Source organism: Gavia stellata, chromosome 6 (assembly GCF_030936135.1).
Source record: "Gavia stellata isolate bGavSte3 chromosome 6, bGavSte3.hap2, whole genome shotgun sequence".
NCBI classification, from domain to species: domain Eukaryota; kingdom Metazoa; phylum Chordata; class Aves; order Gaviiformes; family Gaviidae; genus Gavia; species Gavia stellata.
In genome coordinates this window covers 37,903,290-37,927,666 of record NC_082599.1, presented here as the reverse complement: position 1 = coordinate 37,927,666, position 24,377 = coordinate 37,903,290, and the positions used below count along the sequence as shown (strand labels likewise).

The 24,377-nt window shown below is 36.6% G+C and overlaps 1 protein-coding gene across 1 annotated transcript in view; it reads left to right on the top strand.

The window, feature by feature from the left end:
* HIBADH (3-hydroxyisobutyrate dehydrogenase) overlaps positions 1-24,377 on the top strand; it is an 83,859-nt gene that overhangs the window by 13,231 nt on the left and 46,251 nt on the right. Inside the window, exons 3-4 of the mRNA XM_059818846.1 lie at positions 248-357; positions 2,803-2,924. Of these exons, the coding sequence (XP_059674829.1) occupies positions 248-357; positions 2,803-2,924 (232 nt within the window). The remainder of the gene's footprint in view (positions 1-247; positions 358-2,802; positions 2,925-24,377) is intronic.

The window sequence follows — 24,377 nt, the reverse complement described above, 5'->3', positions numbered from 1 at the left end:
ATTGATGGATGTTCTGGATGAACTTCTGTGACACAACATCCTTTTCATTTTTTTTCATTTTTCTGTTGCTGGATCCAATTAATTGACATTTCCATTAGGAGGGCAGAGTTTGTGTTGTGTTCTAATTTTTTAGCTAGCTTAGCTGTGGCTGGTGACCTGCAAATACTAAAAACAAACTCAGCAAACATGTTTGACATTTCTTTTTCAGGAAATGCCAGCATAGATAATTTTTTTTTTTCTTTAAAAGGTAACAGATTCCCCAGGAGATGTAGCAGAAAGAGCAGACAGAATTATTACCATGCTGCCTTCTAGTCCCAATGCGATAGAAGTTTACACAGGAGCAAATGGAATTCTAAAGTAAGAATTTGCTGTAGTCTGGAGAATTTCCACTCTTACTCAGGCTCTTGCACTGTTTGTCAAATGATCGCTGTTGCTGTAACTCTTGCTGTGCCTTCAGGGTGCTTAATTTGATGTTCTCTGTTTTGTCACTATTGATATTTCTAATGACACAAGTTCTCTTAAGCTGTGCTTGCTTTTGAATGGCTTTTGGCTAAAGTCTTAATTTTATTTTCCGTAGAATAATAGTTTATGTGAATTTGAGACCTTCTCAGTTGCATGTTTCTTTTACTGTAATGTAATGTACTACAGATTAGTATAACTAGAATATTTGCTGGCAACAATTATTTGCTGAAATACTTTTTTCTTCAACTTGAAATCCTATAACTGAAATGTTCTGAAGAGATGCCATTGTATCTCATAATATTAAAGTGTATTAACATGGAATAGCTGACAAGGCTTTATTGATTTCTACTCTTATTATCTGTTTATTACACAAGAAAATATCTAAAGAGTCTGTTTAATCTGAAAGAGTGTTTTTTAACTTTTGCGGAGGGATTTGCACTGAGCCTAAAATCCATAGTTTGCAGAATTCTAATACTCAGAGGTTTTGGACTTGCCAAATTAAAAAATAAATAGTATTTAAAATGCTCTTCTGGCCATGTGTGCAGTGCTCCTAGCAGGCTGACTAAGGCTACTGAATACCTTTGAGGATCATGTAGGATCTTACTGCTATCCTGGTTAATAATGTAAAGGAAGAAACATACAGTAGATTGTCTAAAACTGATGATAGCTTTTTTAGTTATTGATTATAGGCAATATTAAGGTGCAGTGATTAGAAAATTAAATAGAGGAGAGGGATTTTCTATTCTCCTTCCAACATAGAAAATAATAGTTGCTGCCTTCCCTTACTGTCCATAGTTTAATTCCCCACAAAGTAGGACTTAGCAGATCTAAGTATCTGTAGCTTAGACCCTTCAGGGAAGAAGGGTAATTGGATCAGTCCCACAAAGCTGGGCAAACAGCTGTGGGAGAATTGTATCTAGGATGGCAGTGCTTTGAAGACTGATTGGCAGTACTTCCTGATATAATACAGCCAGTTAATCTTTTGAGTACCTAAACGTGGAAAATTCTGTGGGGAACAGAGGATGTGGAAAGCAGTCCTGTGCTGCTGCAGTTTCTCAGCCTCCATATTCAAAAGAAGGAAGTGTAATTTGACAGTAGTGGTTAATTGTCGCTCTGAGTGACCTGGTCCTCGGTGACTGGTTTGACTTTGATCATTTTCTGAAGCTTTTTAAGCTTTACTGAAGAAAATATTAATGCTCTGGAGTGTTTAAGGGTTAATTTAGTAATCCCGCTGTGTTACCAAGGAGCCTGTGCCACTGCTCCTTGTTCTGAACGTGAGGGGGGATGATGTAGTACTGTATCTGCCACACTGTTTTTTGTTTGCAAACTAACTGCAGCAGCTCATCCCTTCTGTGAAAAAGGACAAGTTCTGTGTATGTGATGCTATTTGAGTCTGGAGCTACAGTGGGGTCCACAACTGTAGGTATATATTGAGAGACTATTTCTAGCTATCTAGGTAATTCAATTCAGTTCAATTCACTGTACTGCCAACAGCATGCAAGGTGCAGTGAGGCTCTTCATCTGTCATGTGTAGCTTTAAATTACTCACCTTTTTATGACTGAAAAATTATGTTGTTTGATTTTTGTGGTGTTTGCTGGTCCAGTGGACATTAAATCACGGTGCAATTGAATGGAAAGAGGGATGAAAATATAATCAATTTTTTATTGTGGGAGCATTAGAAAAAATTGCTTTAATTGCATTTTTTAAAGACATGTACAACTTTTTGTGTTCCACAGTTTGTGATACAATTATTCTGCCTAAATTTACTAGTTATCAGTGGGAAAACTTAACATTTTTCTCCGTGCTTTACTTTAAATCTGCAGTGTGCTTTTGTGGTGTTAGTTATGATCTTTATGTAGAATAAATTGTAGCAATGATTAAAAATGCAATCAGGCTATTCTGATAAGAACTTAAGAAATTGTATATATATAGAAAGAAAATTGTATTGTTATATATGAAATTTTAGGCTGTATCAACATTTAGTTCAGTTGCTTACAGTGCATCTTAGATGATCTGTTTATGATATCCTGCTCAAGCTTGCATGATGGCAGGTTTTCCTAGTGCATCCTTTTTGTGTAATTTTTTTATAATAGTGTTTAGGAAGAGCATCCTTTTTTGTGTTCAGGTTTTACTGTGTTTTGAGTCATTCAAAATTGTGTAGTATACATACTCAGGAGTATACATACTGAGCAAATCTTGCTCAATAGAGTTTAAAACTTTGTGTTTATTAGTGTACCAAAAAGTGTCTGTACATTTATCATGCTGAGGAATGCCAGTGCCATGGTAATAGTTGCAGATGTCTTGTGCAACAAATACTTAATTATTAATCTTTATTTTAGGAAAGTGAAGAAAGGCTCGTTGCTAATAGATTCCAGTACTATAGACCCTGCAGTTTCAAAAGAATTAGCCAAAGCAGTTGAAAAAATGGGAGCTGTTTTCATGGATGCCCCAGTTTCTGGAGGTAAGTCTCCATTAACAGTTCACCTCATACTGGACACATCTCTTTGTTTGCAATCTCAGCCACCAGTTTGTACCCTTGTTGGTACATGTTGCTTTTCTTTGCTGTATGTACAGTATTCTTTTTTTTGTTCCATTACATTAAAGAAATGTATCTTACTTTAGGAATATTTTTAGAGTATAGGAATATGCTTTTGTGTTAGACCTAGAGAAACTGAGCTTTCACATGATGTGGTACAGTGGCCCTTTTAATTTAACTTCCCCCAGAAAGTTATATTTTTATGCAGGTGGTCACATCTCTTCAGTCTCCATAAGTTTCTTTCTGTTAGGAAAAGACTGTTTGGTTACCGTTAAGCAATTCTGCTACTTTTTCATTAATTAAAAAGGAGAGAAGGAAGGGGGGAAGAAAGGATTTCATTGTCAAGAAAAAACAGAGCTTTCCTCTGGTTTTATAACAGTGGAAGAATGTGGGTGATATTTGTCTGTTCTTGAAGTTGCTAACTATTGATCTCGTCAGTATTTCATCTCTTGTAAGAAATAATACAGAGCAGGAAGTCTTTCATTTTGTGGACAGAGGAGAACAGAAGCATAAAATTAAGGTTTTGAAACCAAAACCATAGCTGATTGTTACTATCGTTGAATTCTTATCTAAAACCCTAATCTAAAATATTAGAAGGTGAGGAAAACCCTTTTTTTTACAACCCACTCTAAAAATTAATGTAAGTGGCATTGTGAGAATTATTTATTTTCCTGTTTTTAAAGAGGGAATTCAGAGAGTTATACCTGAAAGAGAATAAAAATGCAAAGGGTAGAAGAGAATTTGGCCTTAAAGAGTTTGTCAAAGGTATGATGCACAAGTTAGAGAGAGCATAGCCTGAATTTCAGATCATGAAGATGAGTGTGGATGAGGAGCAAAAGCTAAACATCTTTTTAATTTTCAGCTGAAAACTAAGGCAGGATTTGGCTACACACTAGATGCCAAAATTTTCATTCAAATTCTAATGTGAACAGAAAGTAGGAAGACTTGTGTAGGCAACATTGAAGAATATAACGGGGAAGGCAAGGTTCTTGCTTCCCAGCCAAAATATTAGTCCTTGTTTTACAAAGTTAGATAACTTGTCAGCCTGGGAATAAAAACCACAGAAAAAAGTATGTTGTGGATGGATTATATATCTATCTGATCCTTTTCTAAACACAGCATGGCCTTCTACTTATCGGTTGTGCAGTTCTGACACCTTTTATGTGGTTCTCTTCCATCCCTTTCCCCCAAATATGTTGTTTACCTGAGGGTATTATTTACCTTTTGGAAACATCTGTAATTTGTTTTTACCCGTAAGTTTTTGTTTGAAGGCTGACTATGCTGTAACTACAAAGAAAGAAAGAAAGAAAGAAAAGTTTGATTCCAAAACAACCCTAGCTGTTTTGGGGGTTTTGTTCCTTAAGAAAATTATAATGCCGAGACTGGGTTAATATGATAACATACATTTGACTAGTCTGAATGCAAATGGCTTTTTTGTTGTTAGTGGTTTATCTGAATACGAATTATTTGGTGTTTAGTGTCAGTTACAGATTGAGTGATATTCTGAAGGAGGGGAAAGAATTGATACTTAGCTTTCTAGTACATAATATGTTTGTGAATGCCAAGGAGCACTCTGTACAAATCATGTTTGAAGTGGGCAGTTGCTAGAAATGTGGAAAAGTTAAGTATGTTAGAAAAAGCTTTAATGTTATGCTTTGTTCTTTCCATCTTTCAAGACCTAACACATCAAGTCTTCGGGGTATTTTTGTACATCCTCACTGCATTGTTGGCCTTTAGACAAAACACTAAATGTGAAGTATGCTCAGCTCTCTAGAAGTTGGCAGGCATTATTCTGTTTCTGTGCAATGCAATAGACTTGGCAGGTATGTGAGGGAGGGCTTCTGTGGGATTCAGTGAGGAGGAAGAGAAGGCAGCATGCCTGAACTGTTGTCTTTAGACCTGTCTGTTTACTAGCTGTTACTGGCAGACAATTCCACTTGTGTTTTTAGGTATTTGGGTGTTGCCTGATGGACGTTAATGTTCATCTGCACTGTGAACAAGTTATTTCACAAACTAAATAGTTTAGTGGGCATAGTGGTGTTGCGTTAATTGTTGGACTTGATGATCTTACAGGTCTTTTCCAACCTTAATGATTCTGTGATTCTGTAAATAATATTTTGAAAACTGATTGGTCTGTAAACCTTATGGAGAAATAGTGATAATTTTAATCCTGTATTGACATTGCAAATGAAGTATCTTAAGGCCTAGCATTAGTGCCAGACTTTAGTGGCTTGTTTGCAGCCTTACCCCTGAAAGATTTTTTCCCCTGATCTTTTTCAGATGGGCCTGTGCGCCAATGTAGTAGTGCTGTCTTCTTCATATGATTGGCCTACAGCATTTACTTGCAGCTTACAGTCAGGACCCATTAAGTAGAAGTTGATGCACTTAGTTACTACAGTGTTATTTTGTATTAACTGACTTTGGAAAATACTTCTCATCCCAGTAGTTGCATGCAGATTACGCTGCTAATGCTGTCTAGAGATAGCAATCGCTTTACACTGGGATTAGGATCTCTTGCAGGTCCACATGAGAAAGTTGTGTCACAGTTCCCAGTGCTGCCCTGATCTGTGAGCTTTGTGAGCATATGACAAATGAGGAAACATCTTTAAAATCTGTGTTTATTTAATATATTTTTTTAAATTCTCAAGGAGTAAATTTATCTTTTTGCAAAGATTGGATTCTGCATCTTTGTAGGTATAAAAGGCTTTTAAAGTAGACATTATCACAGAAGCATATTTAAAACTGACTTCTGTTGACACTGAGGACACTACTGGCTGAGTAAGGGATCTAAATTTAGCCTTTAAGAATTACGTCGAGTTGTCCTTCCACTGATTTCACTGAAAGTATGATACAGACTCTCAGCTGGCAGTCCAGAGCAAACTTTACTAGTAGTTTCACTGATACTGCTGTAACATTTCTCTCTTTTTAATTCAGTATACAAAATATGCATTGTCTAAAGTACAGCAACTGAAATGCTTTTTTTACTTCTGATATTATGCTTTCTTCGCTGTAAGCATTGTTAGTGTTCAGATATTACCTTTTCAACTTTTTTTCCCTTCCACTGACTCTTGAAATTATATCAGCTCCTCTTCTGCTCAAAATATGTTGTACTGCATTTTGCCGGAACTTCACAAAAAGATGTGACAGCTTGATTTGTTTTTCTGTTTTTGGAGTTATGGATAAACTGTTTTCAATTCTTTTGTAAGTATGGTTCTTTAGATCTGATAATGCGACTTAGGTAGATCTTTCCCCTCACTGTCTACTTTAGCCAAGACAGTTGTCAATAAAAAAGTCAGACTGCTAATTGTTAATAAGAGCTGTCATGTAGAGAACTGTAGTCATGCTAAAATGGTAATAAACAGTAGAATAAAACTTTTTTTTTGTAGGAACCGTGGGATGGAGCTGGTTAGAAAAGGTTGGAGTTTCTATTGCAGCTGTCATTTCAAACTGTTTCATCGTATAGTACTACTTCCATAAGCTCCAGCTAACTGTTAAGTGATGGAAAGAATATTAGTAGTAACACTGACAAATTGAGACTTCAGCTCTCTGGTAATGGCGTAAAATGCAAGTCCCTGAAGAGTGAATTGCAGACTTACTCCCTGTATGGCCAAATCTGTATTTAACATGGAGCAAAGAAAAAGAATGTTTAGAAATACTGTGAAAATTTTTTCTTTGATTTCCTTTTAAAGAGCAGTATATTTCATGGTTCCAGCTGTAAAAAAAAAACAAAAAACAAAAAACCACACCAAAAAAACAACAGGACACCTTCTCAAAACTGTAGGAGTGAGTGTATTTCAATGGCATGATCAGACTGATAGCAGAGATTGAATAGGCCAAACAGAATAATTGGTGAACACATTTCTCTTACTTGAACGTTGAACGTTTAGTGCAGTGTCTTTTCCAAGGGAAGCAGAAAAGAGGGCCTTGCAGAAGAGTTAAGACTATGTGTGTGCACACTAATGCTTGCAAAGATGATTTGGAAGATGGTTTAAGACTAGACTAAATAATAAAAAATGAGTTATCCAAATGTTGCATCTCTCAGCTTGTAAGTTCTGTTGTAGTAAGAATGCTGAATGCCTCTGATCATATTAATTTTTTGCCAAGTTTGTGATCTAGGGATGGTAGTAGAAATTATGATGTACAACCTTAATGTTAAAAGTAGTATGAAACACGTTATTGAGTTATTCTGAAATTTAAATGAGGTAGAAGTACTGCAGGAAGTTACTGATAAGAAAAAAGGGAAGGATTGGGTGAATTGATTTAAGGAAGCTGAAATGAGGACAAAGAAATACTTTGAAATCTGAGATGCTTAAAAAGCTTCTGATTCCTAATAACTTATGTTTTAAACTATTTAACAATGCTTATGTTTGTTGGAGAGAAGATGGAAAGGAAAGAAGATCTTGAAAATGTTACACATTGGCAAAATGCATATTTTGACACTGGGGAGGGAGGAAGTATAAATCCTGTGCAGAAATCACGATGTTGGCAGCAGCTGCTGTTGCAGAAGAGTTAGATAATACGTCTACTGATGTGCTGACTTTGCGAGCGTATTTTTCTTCTGTGAATCTATTATGCTTTTTATTTTATTTTTTGGAGAACGCAAAAGGTAGCAGAAGGCAAGGAAGAATAAACAGATTTGTTGAGAGTATCATCTAAAAATGTTCACTGGGGTGGAGATAATTGTTCCCTCAATGACTAAAAGGGTGGAATGACTGATTTTTATTAAAGTATAGTGTATATTTTGGCTATAAAACTGTGTGTAGTCTGGCCAATTAGTGACTGATGTGTAGGGAAACATATCTGTCCCCATTTATTCGAAGGTGTAAAGATGAGTTATTCAGGCTGGCCCAATGGGATGTAACCAGGAATAATAGGCTGGAAATTATTAAGGAAAGAAAAATGCATGCTGTGTCTACCAGGAAAAACTTCCTAACAACATTCTTCATACACTGTGGAATAATTTTCCAAAGCCAAATATCTCGATATGCTTTAAACTGTACTGGGCAAAGTGCTAGGAACTATTCTGTAGGGAAAAATCTTTAACTGGCAGGAGAATGGACACATGATCTAATAAGTCTTTTCCATCTCTAATGTCTACAATTCTGTTGTGTTCTCACACATGGTGTTCAAAAACAGTTTAACGGAAAACTGTCCAGATGGAAGTTAAAAATCCCTGTGGCACTCTTTGAAAAAGAGTAAGGGATAACTGCAGAAGTAAAGCCAACATTCCTTTTCTCAGTAAAACTGGTTCTAATATCCACGGCTGTATGTGAGCTGTTACTGCATTCCTAATAGCTGCTCTGTTTGCTTGCAGTTACTTTAATGCTAATATCTGGCTCATGCTGTCCAGTGTTCTGAGAGACACAGAGTAAGAAAGATCTTCAAATTCCAGCTGTCATAAGTCCTAGGGAATAAAAATTAATTTAATTTCATTTTTAAAATTTTGATTGCTTCTTCTAGGGAACTTTTAAAGTTAAGGAGTTGCAGGTGGTGTTTGGAAACGTTTCTGGAATGCAGTGATGACTTTGAAGCTTTCTACAAAGTTTGTTTTGGTTTTAAATGTTCATAGGCTTATTTTTCTCTCATTTTGCTCTTTAAACAGAGCCTCTTGTTCAAAGTGTGTATTTTTCATTTAGTCAGAAAACCTAGTGTGGCTCCTGTGCTTGGGACAGTGGGGATGATGAGCACCAGACCTTAATAACCCCTGACTCCTTCTGAGTCCTAACTCCGTATACTATGCTAAATGTGGATGGCACGCGTGTCGGCACTGAGCCCAGCACCACGGCACAGCAGAGCAGCAAGTACGAACTGGAAGGCGCAGCACAGAGTAGAACTGGGAGTACACTGTGCCTGCACAACAGCCTTCAGTGTGGGGACAGTCCCCACCAACTACAAGCATTGGAGGTGCCGCTGGAGAAAATGCAACTTATTCTGAATCTTAATGCAAAGCAGTTGTACTTGCAATTCAGTATTGCCTAAACAGACTTTTTCAGTTTGTGGGTGCAACTCCTGTTTAAAAAAACGAAATTTGCAGAGAAACTTGACTTACTTAAGTGCATTGGGCCACTGAAGACTTAGAATTACACATTTTATTTTGTCTCTTACTCAGCAAGGGAGATCTGCAGATCTTACACTAGATACATGAGAAGAAACATTAACATCCTAAGTACCTGAACCAAAGTCTTAGGACACATTTATGCAAAATACTCGGTGTTGAAGAAGACTCCTTTGTAGGCCCATTAAACACTTAAACAATTTAAAGGAGTAAAAAAAAAAAACCCCAGATGGCGGAAACTTTGCAGGTAGGGACAACTGCCTTTGTCTTGTAGTGCAGGCCTTTGAAGGTAAATTGTTTGTTGATCCCCAAATGGCTGAATCCAGGATCAGTAGGAATGAAAGCTGGTCTTCTATTGACCCCCATCTAGATGATGCTGGTATTACTTGTGTTTCCTTTATAATGTCATGGTGATGAGTTGAGCAAGGATGGGATTTATGTGTGATGATATTATCTGACAATCCAGAGCCATTCAAAGTCACTGGTTTGTTGCAGAAAGTTCGCTTGTAGTGGAGGGCATCTTTATGTTTTGGCAAGTCTCTTAAATTGTGCTAATAAAAAAGGGGAGAATGTTCTAGCAGAAGTACTCCGTCTGCGCTTTAAACAAATACCTGAAAATTACTCCATGTTTATAGTGCTTACTGCAGTATTGCCCATTCTGAGACAATTTAATAGCTTGAGCTTTTGTCCTTAGCAGGACTGCTCCTGGTTAATCCACAGAGAGAACATAGAAATATCAAGATTTCCTAATTCTTCCTCCTCCAACCACATTTAAAAAAAACGTGATTTGTATGATTAAATAAAAGCACAAGGGAAACAGTATTGTCTTTTACTGTTGATAACATGTAGAGTTCAGCTGTGAGCATACAAACTATGTAAATGTTCACCTTTCAGTTTGTCCAACAGTATTTAGTCCGATTGGCTCACTGCTTCGATCCACTGAATTGCAGAGGACAGAGGAGCAGTTCCAGAGCTGAAGAAAGAGTTTTTAACTACAGTTCTCTTCATGCCAAGCACAACATAGGACCTGAAGTGAAAACAAAATTACTTACTGTACCGTATTTGACCTACAACTTTAACCCTTAAAACTTAGTTACCATTTTCATTCCTGTAGAATCGCTGGGACACAGTGCGTGGAATCTCCTAGACCTTAGACAGCTTTAACCTGTATCTGTTCATAAGAAGAGTTAAAGAGTGGCTGACCCTTCAGTTTCCGTTCCTGGTTCTATAAGCAGTTGTATTTTAATTATTCTATACTGTGGAAGAATGTTAAATTTGTCTGCAGTAAAAAAGGCAGGAGGAGGGGGAAGTGTGAAACGCTGTGTAACACTTTGTTAAAACCTTTACGTATTTTAAATAAATCCACATAATGATTTAATAGTATCCCTTTATGTTGTTTAACTGTTGGTAAACTAATGGGTTTTTTTAATGTGTAGTTTAGGTCATTGGCAACAATACTAATCAAGTGTAATTATTATCCATTTGCTTTATTTGATATGAGTTGCTGCAAACTGTGTAAGATCCTAGTTACTCAATAACTATATAGTTTAACCATATGCAGTCAGAAACAACACATTTTTGCTGTCATTTTGTTTTCAATCTATGTTTCCTTTGCTTTCTGAGAATGTATGGTGGGAATGTGTGGCTCGTGGCTCTTAGTATACTTGCCAGTGGGCATACAGAGAAAGTCATGTTGGCTTTTAGCTCTGGCTGAGGAGCATACTGCTTATGTTTCATTTGTGTTAGATTTCTTGGTTTTGCTTAAAATCATGACTGTTCAGAAATCAATATGAAAGTAACTTGTAGATAATCTGTACAGGTGTATGACTATACATAGTTAGCTCTTCAAACTTGGTTGATTTCTGATGTCCAGCATTTTTCTGCTTAAACTGTTTCCCAGAATTGCTACAATTGCTAGTAGTCTGAAAGCAGTATTTGGGAGCTAAATGCTTTTGTCTTCAATAAGGCATTTTACGTCGAGTATGCTGGAAGAATAGAGATTTCCTCTCTCTTTTAAAAGTTGGAGGACAGTTGGAGAAAGGAATTTTCGGTAACGTTATCAGCATGTGAAACGTTGTTGTAATAGAGCTCTAGTTAGAATAAACTAGGAGTGTGTATAGCTTTCCTATTTCTGCAGACACTCATCTTAGAATTTATATTAGTGGGGAGCTAGGAGTGATGCTGGGGCAGTGGGAAGGTTTTGTAGCGGAAGCGCTAAATGAGAAGCTGATGTGAATTTGGCAAGCCGGAGAGTTTCCTGAGATGAAGCATCCTCTTAGCAGCCTCGGCCTGAATCCTGGCTGCCTCTGAGGGCTCCCACCCTGTCCAAGATGGAAGTTCCTGCAGAGAGCATTAATAGCATCCCTCACTGCCTGAGTGTATCGTGCTGAGTGTGGGGCTTGACTGCTGTGAAACAATGCAATAAATGCCTCCCAGGGCCAAAATGAACATACCTGATCACCTAAATGCATCATTCCTGTGCTAGAACAAACTGGACTATAGGAAGGCATTTCTATTAGTGGTGCAGCGACTGGCACACCTAATAAAGAAGAAGGTGCTTAATCTGTTACTGTTTGGTCACTGGCACTTTTTTCCCACTGTATTAGTATGCTTAGCAATTCTTAACATTAAATGTGACTATGTGCACTTAGTATGTTGTTTTCCTTAGTAGATAATTATACCAATCTTGAATGGAGCATTTTTTGGTAACTGGGTTAAAGGATTCTTAGAAGATTGAAACAGTAGGCAGCAAAGCTTGTTAAGGAGTTTTTATTTTACAAGCCCTCAAGAATTCAGAATATGGCTTGCTTAAAAAAAGTGCAAACGTCCCTTATAGACTCCATTTCAGAGCCAACATCAAATCTATGCTATACTTGTCTAAAAATCCAAACATGCACTCTTGGCTGTTACTGTTTACTGAATCAGAACCCTACTGTTTCCACTTGCACTGTATCTAATTTATCGTAAGTGACCACAAAAACTAAAGTTATTTATATGTTGGCACCTAACAGCCCCACTATAGTTATGGGTCTGTTGGCATTTCTATTATAAACCTTCCCTTTGAGAGGTTTATAACTTGGCGGTTTTACTTTTGCTTCAGGCTCAAATGTGCCATTTTCATCCAAGCACAAATTCTTCTACAGAATTTCATTTAAATCAGTTTGGCCATTATTTATTTTAGAGTATGTAAGTTGGGGAGTGGAAGAGAACACACTATTTAATTTTGGTTTCAGAAACTTTTTGGTCAGACTTTACAATGAAGGAAAAATGGTGCTTTTTGTTTTATTTTGTAGGTACTTAACCCTTCCTCGGATGTGTCAAAGTTACTAAAAACATGCTTTTTCAGGTTGCTCCCAGTGCTCACGTGCCACATATCCACTCCCACCCACCCACCTGTCTTGCCTGCCCCTACCTAGTGACATGCTTTGAGGAAGCATCCACTGGCTTCTGGCAGTGAAAGATTTTGGGGGGAGTGGATGCAATAACATACAGTGGATGTTCTGTTGAGAGGCCTCAAGCCGACCAGTCCAATGGAGGAAACAGATGGAGCTTAACTGGAAAAGGACAGGCCAAATGCAGTTGTCAGTCAAATGTAACCCTGTGTGGTTAAGAGTGGCATTTCCTATGGCTCTGCCATGTCTTGTGGGATGTGTGTAAATTACTGCTTGGGTGCAGTAATCCTCAGAGTCTAAAAGTAGTGAGAGTTGCCGTTTTCCCTTGCTCCTGAATGCTGAACCACAGAGGAATTTCAACTCTTTTTTAGTCATAAATTCTTGCCATAGTACTGTATTATTATGCTAATTAAATTCTTGCCACACTAATAATACATATCTATAACGTTTCAGTGCTAATCATAGTAACACAGTACCAGTGTTCTTTAACATTGTGGTTTAAGAATACAAAGAAGGGAAATTGTGTACAGAGAGGTAGAAGCTTTTATTAGACCAAATAATACAGCTGAAAATAGAAAACAAGTTTCTGAATCAGTCTTTCATCACATTGCACAAGAAGCAGTAAAGTACAATAGCTTTTTTTTCCTTTGCCATTGAATTACTCACAAGAAAAAGCTACTCGATGGAAAACAAAGTGGGGAGAGGATATCTGGTTCGGCACCTTCTTGTGTACTCATGATTTTGGGGTTGTCTTTTTTCAGGTAGTTCATGCACATTACTGGTTAGACAAACAATAAAACTGCTTTGTTGTATTTTGTCTTCAGTATTATTAACAAGAGCGATGAAGGGAAGCACGAGTATAATTAATTATGGCGGCAGATACCAACAGTTTATTGAACCGTAGGGCATTAGATCTCATTGAAGCATTTGAAAGTCTTCTCCATCTTGCTTTTCTTTCCCCTAATTCCAGATGTTAATGAATTCATAGGTCAAACATTCCAAATCTTTAATGTTTTAGAGACAACTAATTTTAAATTTTAGTAGTTTATTTTTAGTTTGTTGGCATTAACATTTAAAAGCATTGAAGGCTAAAACTTTAGTATGTATTAAGACCTGCTATTTTCAGCTTTGGACTCAAAACAGAAGCTTACAGAAACAGCAAATGTCACAAGACACATGATTAGTTCATCACTATCAAAACTTTAATTTTAATAACATTTTCACTAGTATCCCTTTATTGCTACGGATCAAGAAATTTAAACTATATGCAGTCATGGGAAACAAAATCATTAGAAGTACCATAGTAGAGCACATCTATAAAGCTCCAATTCAGCATAAAACACTTAAGCATCTGCTTGAGTCCGTCCATTTCAATGGAAATTTAGAGGTGTGTCGTCAGTGTCTGTTAAGTGTCTGTGAGGTAATCTGTCTGTTTTATACTACTGAGTTACTATCTTTGAAACACATCGGTTTCAAAGCACTATGTAGAGCTGACATCCTGGTCATGATTTGTCTGGACTTTTCATGCAGCTGTAAGCTAATTGTTTTAATTATTTGGAAATATCCTTCATTATGAACTAAATGTAGAGGATTTATTATTTGGTGTCACCTAAGTTCAAGGATTTATTGTTTGCTATTTTCAGCATCTAACCGTATCGATATTTTATTTAAACCTTGCTGAAATATAACTTAGCGCAATGACTTATACTCCTTTCTGCCTTTCTTGGAAATGGGATAGTATTGGGTTAGAATATTTTATGGTTATTTTCAAAGGAACGTCTCCTGCAAACATTACCTTGAAGCAGAAATATGTATTTAGGCTTTGCAAGTTGTTATGTTTCATTACTACTCCATTTATGTCTCTTCAGCACAACAATGGCTGGCTCACTTTAAATGCTGTCTCTCACTTCCTAACTCTCTAATTGAAGCAGAAACAACATTCATTTTTCCTCTCCCTTCATCCACTCTAGTAGGTATATTGCTGTTTCTCATGAGGTCGCAGCTGAGAATGAGCATTCTTGAATCTTCATCACTTTATAATAACTTGAGTATCCTCTACACTGGCTGATGAAATAAAACAAGTTTTCTAAATTCCAGTTGTTGCCCTGGATTTCCAGTGACAAAATATACAGGATTTTGGGGGGGAAAAGGGAACTGGAGAAGGTTTATTAGCTGAAAGGTGCTTGACTGTAAGTACCTGGCATAGACTGCAGTTGCAAAGGAGTGTTTCTTTTATTGCTGCGTGGCTTTAGTGTAGAGTTTTAACTGTTCCTAATGCTCATGTAGGTTGCTGAAACCACTGAACTGCAACTTTGCCAAGTGTTATTAGAATATGTACCTGTACTGACAACTCTCACTAGGAAGATATCTACCTGCTCTTAGTCACCTGCATGTGTTTCTTCAACTGGATCTGAACTTCCCAAGCTGAGGATGTGTTTTTGGAGGGCAATACAACTTGAATACCTTAGAACTCTGGAGCTAATTTGTGCAGCCCATCATTACTTTGCTTCCCTAATCAGATAGTTCCTATGAAAGCCAACAAGTTTAGTTGTCACAATGAATAAGTACTCACTATGACGAGATAGACCTCCATAGTTTTTATGTATTTAAATAAACTGCATGGAAATTAAGCTTAGGGAGGGGGAAAGTTAAGCTGGAGAAGTCACAGTTCAGGCATGAAGGCCCCATTTGTAAGTGTTGCACATAGGCTCTCAACATTTTTCTTTTCCTTTAAAAACAAACAAAAGCAAACAAACTAAAATGGTGAAAAAGTTGTAAACATGCTCCTAAAAAAACATTCCCTGATTTTCTTTTCTTGTGTTAATTTTCATATATTTGTGGAAACTTCTGTAATTTTTCCCAGTATTTAGAAATTGCCAAAATTGGCTCTCACTTACCTGTGATTTACTGTACATGTTCACTTTAGAAGGATTTTCAAAAGTGCACAGAGTATATTACATGCAGGTGTTCCTGTTAACTCAAATGGGAGACTATTTCCAAAAATAAAACCTGTAGCTTAAATCTGACGTTACAGGAAAGACATACAATCAATATGGTGTATTTAATTGATGATAGTGGAAATGCTATCAACAAATATAAATAACTGCTGCCCCTTCTAAAATGTAAGAGATTATAAGTGAGTAACTTATGTTATTACAATACAGTAAAATCATATAGCTTTATATTAATTAGTGTTTTAGTTACTAACAGCTAGTATTTGAAAGTTTCATTTTCCCCTTCCTCTTTACATTGACTCCATGTACAGCTCAGTCAGCAGCAATTTCTTAACAAGAGCTTCTTAATGAGCAGAGATGTTGCAAAATTAGTTTTGTGGACATTTTTCTTGCTTTCCCTAGTACTGTAGTATATTTTAGACCTCTTATTCACGTAGAAAAGTAAATAAGGATTTAATTGCAGTTCTCCACTCAGTGCTAAGCCAGATACTTGGTATACAACTGTCATAAGGGTTTCTTTTCTCTGCCTTGCAATGACCTTAACTTGACCTAAAATGACGAGTTTCTGTAGGGATTCCAATGACTCAGGCTCAGAAGGGTTCTTGTCTGTCACTTGGTGGTGGCTTCGTGTGTGTGCGTTTTACATGACGTCATAGTGTCTGTACTATCAGTTCCTAACAAAGAAAAACTAGTTCCACACATTTTAATGCACTTTGCATTAAACTGCTTCCATATACTCAGTGGAGCAGCAGAGGCATCTAGACACTGTGTTTTTCTTTTTAAGTAATATATGCTGGAAATACAGTAGGTTTAAGATACCTGTCTGTCTGTTTCATTACAAATCCATTTAAAATACCAATCATAATTCATGTTCCTCATTCTTTCCACATTCAGGGGTGTTACCTGGGTTTGGAATAGCCAGCTGTCTCAAACACTATCCGCATTTTTAAAGGAATAAGAAGTCTTGGCAGACACTGGAACAATTAATTGGCTTTTTCAGCCAAGTCAGGTTAGGAAAGTATTTTGCAGGGAGGGGGCCGGGTGGGAGGGGAATACAACCTCCTGGTTTCAAGCTTGAGCTCTGTTAACCCTTTAGGAATGGTAGTCAGACTTTTTGCTAAGCACAGTTCTCCGTCTCTGACATTTGTGAAATTTATTTAAGTGAAAAGATTCTAAACTATTAATATACAGGACAAGTATGTTTTGTTAGGGGGAGATGCCTGGGATGAGGTGCTGAATCTAAATCATGATGGATTTAAAAATCTCTGAGGGGAAATAAGCATTAGAATCTATATTAAAGAACACTAACCTCCTCCTAGTATATATTTTTAGAACAGAAGAAGGAGAAAGGTGGCATCTGAGGTACAGGATGATGCTGTCTTCCTGTTGAGTCAAGATAAAATATTTCAGTGTTGGACTTGCTGACCACATTCCACACCTTGGCTTAACTACAGATGCTTAGCTAATATTTAATTCCCAACTCCATACGTTTGCTTATTTCATTCTAAAATCAGAACAAGTACTAAACACTAAATTTTAATTATATGTATGTTCTTGCATTCCTGAAATGTTTTGTTTGAAGTATTGGAATTGTTACGCAGTCTGCTTTTTCACAATTCTGTGTACCGTTTGGTGCCAATGAATCAATTTATGGCAAAGAATTTTCAGTGCAGTTGCTTTTAACAGTTGGATGCTCTTGTTCCGAAGACTATTTGTTTGTTTCAGTTGTCCTTTATGAGTAAACTACTAGTAGTTTAGACTGGAAACTGTAAAGTTAAACTTTTTGGAATCGTTACTGCCCCAAGTGGGAATATAAACCATATTGAACAAAATTTATTTAGCCTATTAAAAAGTCAGCCTAAAACTACATTTAATTAGTTTACACTATTACATCACTTCTAGCGGGGAGTAGAACTTATGCAGAGTAAAAGGAGCTCTATCAGGTGAGCTGACTGTGGCCCATATGGGGCTTTAAGATAATGATGAGTTTAAATTTCCTCTTAGAGCTAAGTGAGAATAAAACTGGAGGCAATAAATACTCTTGGCCAAAGCCATTAAATGAAAAAGCTGGGAATTCTCCAGCTCTTGACTTAAATTGTTTGTTTATCAGCTGGCGCCTAGTCTGGAGTCAAGAGCTGGAGATTTCTATCTGTGACAGAACTTTGAAACTCTTGCAGGACACTTTCATTTTAACTTAAGGTAACTTGAGTTTATAGCTTTGGCTTTAAAGATTACTAATGATTTACTCATTTCCTTACCATTTAACCAGAGAGGACTTTTTCCCAGGAAGGGATCTGTGTTTATTTAGGGCCTTTGTCTGCGGAGGGATTAAAAGGCAGCCCACCAGCATTGTGAACTTGATGGTAATAAAAGGTCACCAACACACACCATAAAAACGTTCTTGCTATGGAATTAATTATACAGTGTAATTTTACAAAGCATTTCAGTAACCCTCCTTTTAGACTACTGCTGTATTTGATTTTTCCTCAAGTGGGGAAAAATTCAACTTTTGGCATTAATTGTGCGAATTGGACTCTGTGAGTACGTGTACAGCTGTTTACAGTATAATATACTCATCGGCAAGTTCAACTCACAATTGAAAACAATTGTAAAATTCCAGCTGAAGTCAGATCTGGACATGTGAACTTTAAAACTTAAAATACTCCACACTGAGAGCAACAGAATGAAAAAAAGACTTGTTAGCTAAGAAATGCAAGTTATTAACTTAAACATTGTTGCCATGTTTGGTATTTTTATAGAATATTGCATATTTTCCAAGCCATTAAGCACTGTTCAAACAAAATCCTGTTATTTCTTTTAAGCCACCAGGTGGCATTGCAGCCCATCCTGCTCAAAATAGGCAATTGAGAATTTATAGAGAGATTTGTACAGAAGACATTTCTCCCCTCCACCCTATTTTCTCTAACTTTTAGAGCTTAATTTAGAATATCTGATAATGATGATTAATATTCCTAAAAGTCCTTTGTTTACATTTCATTTACAAAAGGTAAAAAGTGTTAAAATTCCTATGTCAGGGTACCAGCAAAACTTTTTTTGCTTTGGTAAGGTGATAACAACAGAATTATGTTCCTATTTAACTTAATGAATGAGCTTAGATTCACCCATTGTGAAGGTCATAATAATTTCTTAAAAGCTGTGGAATGGGCAGGCATAGAAAAATATGTAGAGGAATCCATGTGGTTTCCTGTATTGAGTGCAAAGGTATCTTGCTATATTCAAAATAAAGATGGAAAAGTACAATTATTAAGTTGGTTTTTTCTTCTTTTGCCTTAAAAAGGTCTCTTTCTCCTTTTCCAATTACCATTTAATCAAACCTTCCAAACTGTTTTATAAATAGACAAAAGAAAGCACATACCCATGAAAATCATATTTCACCAATTAATTAAATTATTGAATTGCTAGTAATATATGTCATGTGGCCTGTTTGACAAATTTAATACAATAACATGGTCAAAAGCATAGTAAATCTCTAGTTTGAGTAAGGGGGATTTTTTTCCCCAGTTTTTCAGTTTGTGAATGTGCACTTTTATGCTTTCCCCTGAAATGGATGAATTTAAAGTGCTACTGCAGTGATTTATCTGCAGGTTTACTAAGTGCCAATCCTCTTGTGCCATTGCCCTTTTTCTTAGGCCATTTAATGGGCATAACCCGTTTTAAGAAATGTATATGTTTTCAAAGTAAGTGTCTCTGACCTCCCACCTTGTTGAAGTCCAAACGTATATGCTTTGCCGTAGTCTGAGTATCTGAGATGCAACATAACTGAAATACTAAAAACTCAGATACTAAGCGAGTAAGAAAAACCCCATGTGATAGTTTAGGTAATGCTTTCAGCAAATCATACTTTAACATTGATTTCTTCACTAAGAAAAGTAGTAGTAGAATAGGTAATTGAGGCTTTTGACCCTGGATATTAAACTTTTAAACTTGATACAACAGTCTGCCTCTTAAGCTTTGTTGTATACTGATATTGCTACTTACTTAACATCAAAAAGCTGTGGTAGTTTGCCTTTATAGATTGCGCCTGTGTTCTGGAATTGCCTCCTGCTGTCCTTGAACTGTTTCTTAGTTTAACGTGTTAAATTTTCTCATCAAAGCTTTTAAGCACGACGTTTAGTTAACACTTGTTCTATCAAATCTGATACAGTAGACTGGTTTGGAATAAAACTGTTCTTTTCATTAACAAACACAATAGCTTGACAGGCCTCTCTCCCAGCACATCATGGGTTTTTTGTGTAATGATATGCACATGCAGATTTTACATTGCATGTAATCTTTATGTTTGCCCAGATTGCAGTCATTGCTCTAGGACTAGAGTAAATGACTGCTTTTTGCCAAGATTCCAAAAGTAAACTGGCCTCATTAAAAATAATGGTTGCTGAGAAAAGAATCTCTGTAAGTTGGAGTGGTTTGCTTATAGACCTGTTTAACCATAACACAGTTTTGATTCCCTGTCTACTGGTTCAGTTCAGTATGACACCACTGCTGCTGAGAACTGCTATGGGATTCACAGCACAGAGGTGAAAAACAAGAATGTCTGGGTAAAGGAAAAAAAAAAAGTAGAATAGTAGTATCCATTTAAGATCTGATGCATTGCTTGAGCTAGCTAGATAAAAGTTGGGGAGTGGGGGAAGAAAGGAGTCATTTAATGACTTCAGAAAACAGAATTCTCTTTGACTTTTCATTTGACGTAATATGTGTGTATACATACTGTGTCAAAACCATGGCAATGTTGTGTATTGCTTTGCCCATTTTTAAAGTGGTTTGAGAAACACATTCTTTTAAATAGAAAATTCAATAAAAGTGTATAATGGGAATGTTTAATTACTATAATCAGTTACGGCTACACTCATTTTAGAGTGACTGGTTTTTATAGTATTTGTATACTTACTGCTTTAAACTTTACAAGAGTTGTTTCCTACATAGACACTTCTGATATTTTTTTCTTCCTTCTGTTTGTAAATGGTTTTGGCTTGGGTCAGTAAAAATGGAAATGCTTAAATATGCAGCATGTGGTCTTTAGAAAATCTGAAAAGTGTGTGGCTATTTTATTGTCAAAGTTGGGGTTTTTTGAAGATACCTCTACACGTATACAAAGGATGTGGCTATGCATATGATTTTTTGCAGCTGATGTTCCTAGTGCTATTTTGTTCTAACCCTACATGAAATTTCAAAAAGTACAGAAAGGCCTTTTCTTAAGGGGAAAAAAAGTCTCTGCATATTCTCAAAGACTCTCAGATTTGTAGCAGATGTACTGGAATCCCACTAGTAAAATAAAATCAATTTTTAAAAAAAATTTATTTTTTTAACAAAACACCAGTTAGTGGCAGAGTAAAGATACCACACTAATGGTAACACATGAAACTCCTAACCTCTGGTTTATACTCCAGTTCATACTTCCTTGGAAATAAATGTAGAGGAAGAAATTAAAGCTGCTTCTGTAGAACACACCCTCAAGTTTTTAAAGCAGATGCTTGGGACCATTGGTTTCACCATTTTCTGGGAATCGAGAATTATCATTTTGTAAACTGGGTGTAAAATAGAGAATTAAAAAGATTGTAAGGTAAAATCTTAGAAGCCCCAACAAGTTTGAGAACTGAAATCTGCAGAATCTGCTTTAGAAGCAAAATTCACAGATAGTGGAGCAGGACTGAGAACAGTTAGGAACAGTGTCTTCAAGAAGTGTAGTAACTTTTCAAAGGTCAGTCCTGTTACTCATTTCAAAAGTCTTTCTCCCATAGTTACACTTTCCTGTACCTTTGCTCAGGGCTGTGCCTGACCAGATGAAGTGTGGCGAGATTGTAAAACTTCTCCCTCCCAGCACAGCGAGTAACTAATAAGAAAAGCTGTTCTGTGGGGAAGTGGGGTGTCAGCTGGAGTGTTTGTGAAGCAAGTGGTTGCAGTGTTGAACAGGGAGGGGAACACGGCTATTGGAGTGGAAATTATTCAAGGGCAACTGGAATATAAAATCCTAATTCTTTTATGGTGGTCTTGTGGTCCACTTCATTTGACAAGAAGGATGGAAGAGAAGGTTTTGAGAGAACATCTTTTATGTGTGTGTTTGGTTGTCTGTTTTAGACTATTATTCTGTTGAAAAAACTAAAAAAAATACTCATTAGAGAAACATGCAAGGGCTTTCCTCTCTTGAAGGAATAATACGCATCCTAGAAAAGCATGCATTTCTGTCCTTTGCTGGTTTGTGAACAATGTGACTGATATAAATACTTCCGGATTTTTTTGTTTTCTTAAAAATAAAACACCCATTAAATAAGGTGACAACCAGTAAGCTGAGAAAATTAAATCTTGACATTTTAAGTATATCATTGCTTGTTCCTGATTTGACTTTTTTTAATGACTTCACAAATAATCTTTCAAGCAAGTAATAGCATTCATAAACTGTTTAAAGTGCTCACCTGTGCTCTATTTTTTAGGTGCTAGTAGATAGGACATGTTAAATAGTGTGCGTGTGTGCGTTTACATCCGTGTTCTTTTCTCTTATCTTACAGTGCCCTACCTTACACATCAGAAATGACCCAATAAAATGAACAACAAAAAGTGTAAAATTGCCTTACAACAACAAGAACCTAAAATAACCATTTTATAATGCCAATGAGGTAGCTGACTGTGTGCGTTATTGGGTAATAAGATATTCTCTGATGTGTTTACTGCATTCAGCCTTCCACACAAATATGTATTGAAGCCATAATATGACAGTAATTGTAGTAGTGTACACCTTACCTTCTTGCTGAATTATTTCTGTTGCATTAATGATTATCTAGTGAAATAGTTTTTGTTTCTACTATAAAAATTCTATAGAAAGGAGAATTGATAGATTTTCAGTGTGTCAGTAGCTTAATTATGTTGGGATCTCAAATTTTGCATCTGTGTAAAATCATTTAATGGTTAGAAGTTGCAACACTGCAATGTCTCACAAGACTGAGATAACTTTGAAATTATTTATATATAAATAACATATATATATAATGTATAGTACTATAGGAAAATCATATTAATATGATTAGACAATGGAAAAAATATTTGTTACCATTTTTTGCAAAACTGACATTGTCAGTTCCACACAGTGTGTTGAATGAGGGTGGTTGTGTTCTAAACATAGTATCAACACTTTGCCTTCTTTAATAGTGTCAGTTTTTATAACATTTTAGATAAAAAATCAATTCATTTTTAGTTTTTTTTAAAAAAGGGTTTTATCCATATTGCTAGACTATAGGAAACTTGGTATCATTTTGATGGTTTTGAAGAAAAATTAACCAGCATAGTACAAGTTGTATCTGTTACATTAGATGAAACTACACTTTGTCATAGAATTAGATTTTGTTCTTTAATACTTAACAATCTTCCTTATGTTTTTCAAGGCTGACTGACCTGACTGTAGAATGAGTCTGGGTTCATCTGTTAACTTTATTTTTCTTTTGAGTGACACATTTGTGTCCTATATTATAAAAATAACCTGTATCCTTTGAAGACCAATAGAGTAACAGTAAGAGTAATCAACAGTAAGAGTACCAAACAGTAGGAATAATCAATACTTTATCCAGGGTATGAATAAATATAGAAGTAGAGAGCTGTAGATACTGAATGATGATGAACTACTGAACAGTGTGGTTTTCTCTTACTGACAGGCCCATTTGAATGACTGAGGGCATGGATGTGTATGGTGAAGGAAAGTGAGGATGGAAAGGTATGTGCTTCTCAGTAAAAATGGACAGGCAAGTAAGGTGTTGGAGACTGTTTTGAAGGAAGAACATTCTCTAAAAACAGGAAGTCACAAGATGAGGAGAAACAAGACTGTTCTAGATGTCTTAGCTTGGCCTAAAATTTTCTCCTAAGATTTCTTGGGGAGCAGGAGGTGCTTGAGCTTTTTTGGGGGAATTTTTTTTTTAAGGTGAGAGCAGCATGCTTCAGATGCTGCTTTTCTTCACCTGTGTTTTCTTTCATGTAGTTTCTGAAGCATGCAGCTCTCCTAGACAGGTGGACTCTGAAGAAAAATATCTAAGTAGAAAATGCTGAAATGAGCATTGGGGGGGAGTGTGACACTGCTGGACTGTGGACTGCCCAAGAAAAAGCTGAAGTGTCATCCACATAGGTAAGACAGATCCAGAGTTACTAACTGGAACCAGGAAGGATGGCATAGGGAAGAGAGGGGACTGTACGCATATGAGTGCTGCCTTGGAGAATTCTGTGCTGATGAGCTCGAAGTGCCAAGGGTTTATGTCTCTTTCCAAATGAAGAATGAGGAGCTTTTATGTCTTGTTTTTGTGGGAGGAGTTTATCTGAATGAGTATATTATACTGTAAAGGAATAGCTTTGTTGATGTTAAGCTTGCTTTGGCTAATAGAAAAGCTATAGACCTACTGGAGGAAGAATATGAATTCCTCAAGGCTTAGTCATGGGCACAAACAACCTGACAAAGCATTGCAAAACTAGAAAACCTAGAAAGAAATATTGGTTAGCACAATCCTAGACTACTTCTTGCAAGCCAGGGCTGTTCTGAAATCTGGTCTTATTTAACGGGAATATTTTCTGTCACTCTTTGGGAAGGAAATACCAGTGTACTGTCCTGGTGTCTCATTTTCAGAGAAGTTGTGGTTTATAGGGACTTCTGGAGGTCATCTAGTCCAGTCTCTGCCTTGAAGGAAGACTGTTGCCAAGATTGGATGAGATAGGCTGTGACTTTCTTCTGCCAAGTCTTGAAGACCTTCAAGGATGGAGAATTCCCCACCCCTGTCTGGTTAACCAGGTCCAGTGCCATGCTCTTGTCCCAGTGAAGAGGTTTTGTAGCCAATGTGCAGAGGTCAAATACAGATGCCCTGCTCATATCCCAAAATGCTAGCGAAAAGAAGTACATGGAGGAATGAAAACTCTTTGTAGGTATGCTTTTCTGGTCAGTCCTGGTATTTTTGAGGTGTGACAGATTTGAAACTTCTGTGTCGTGTTT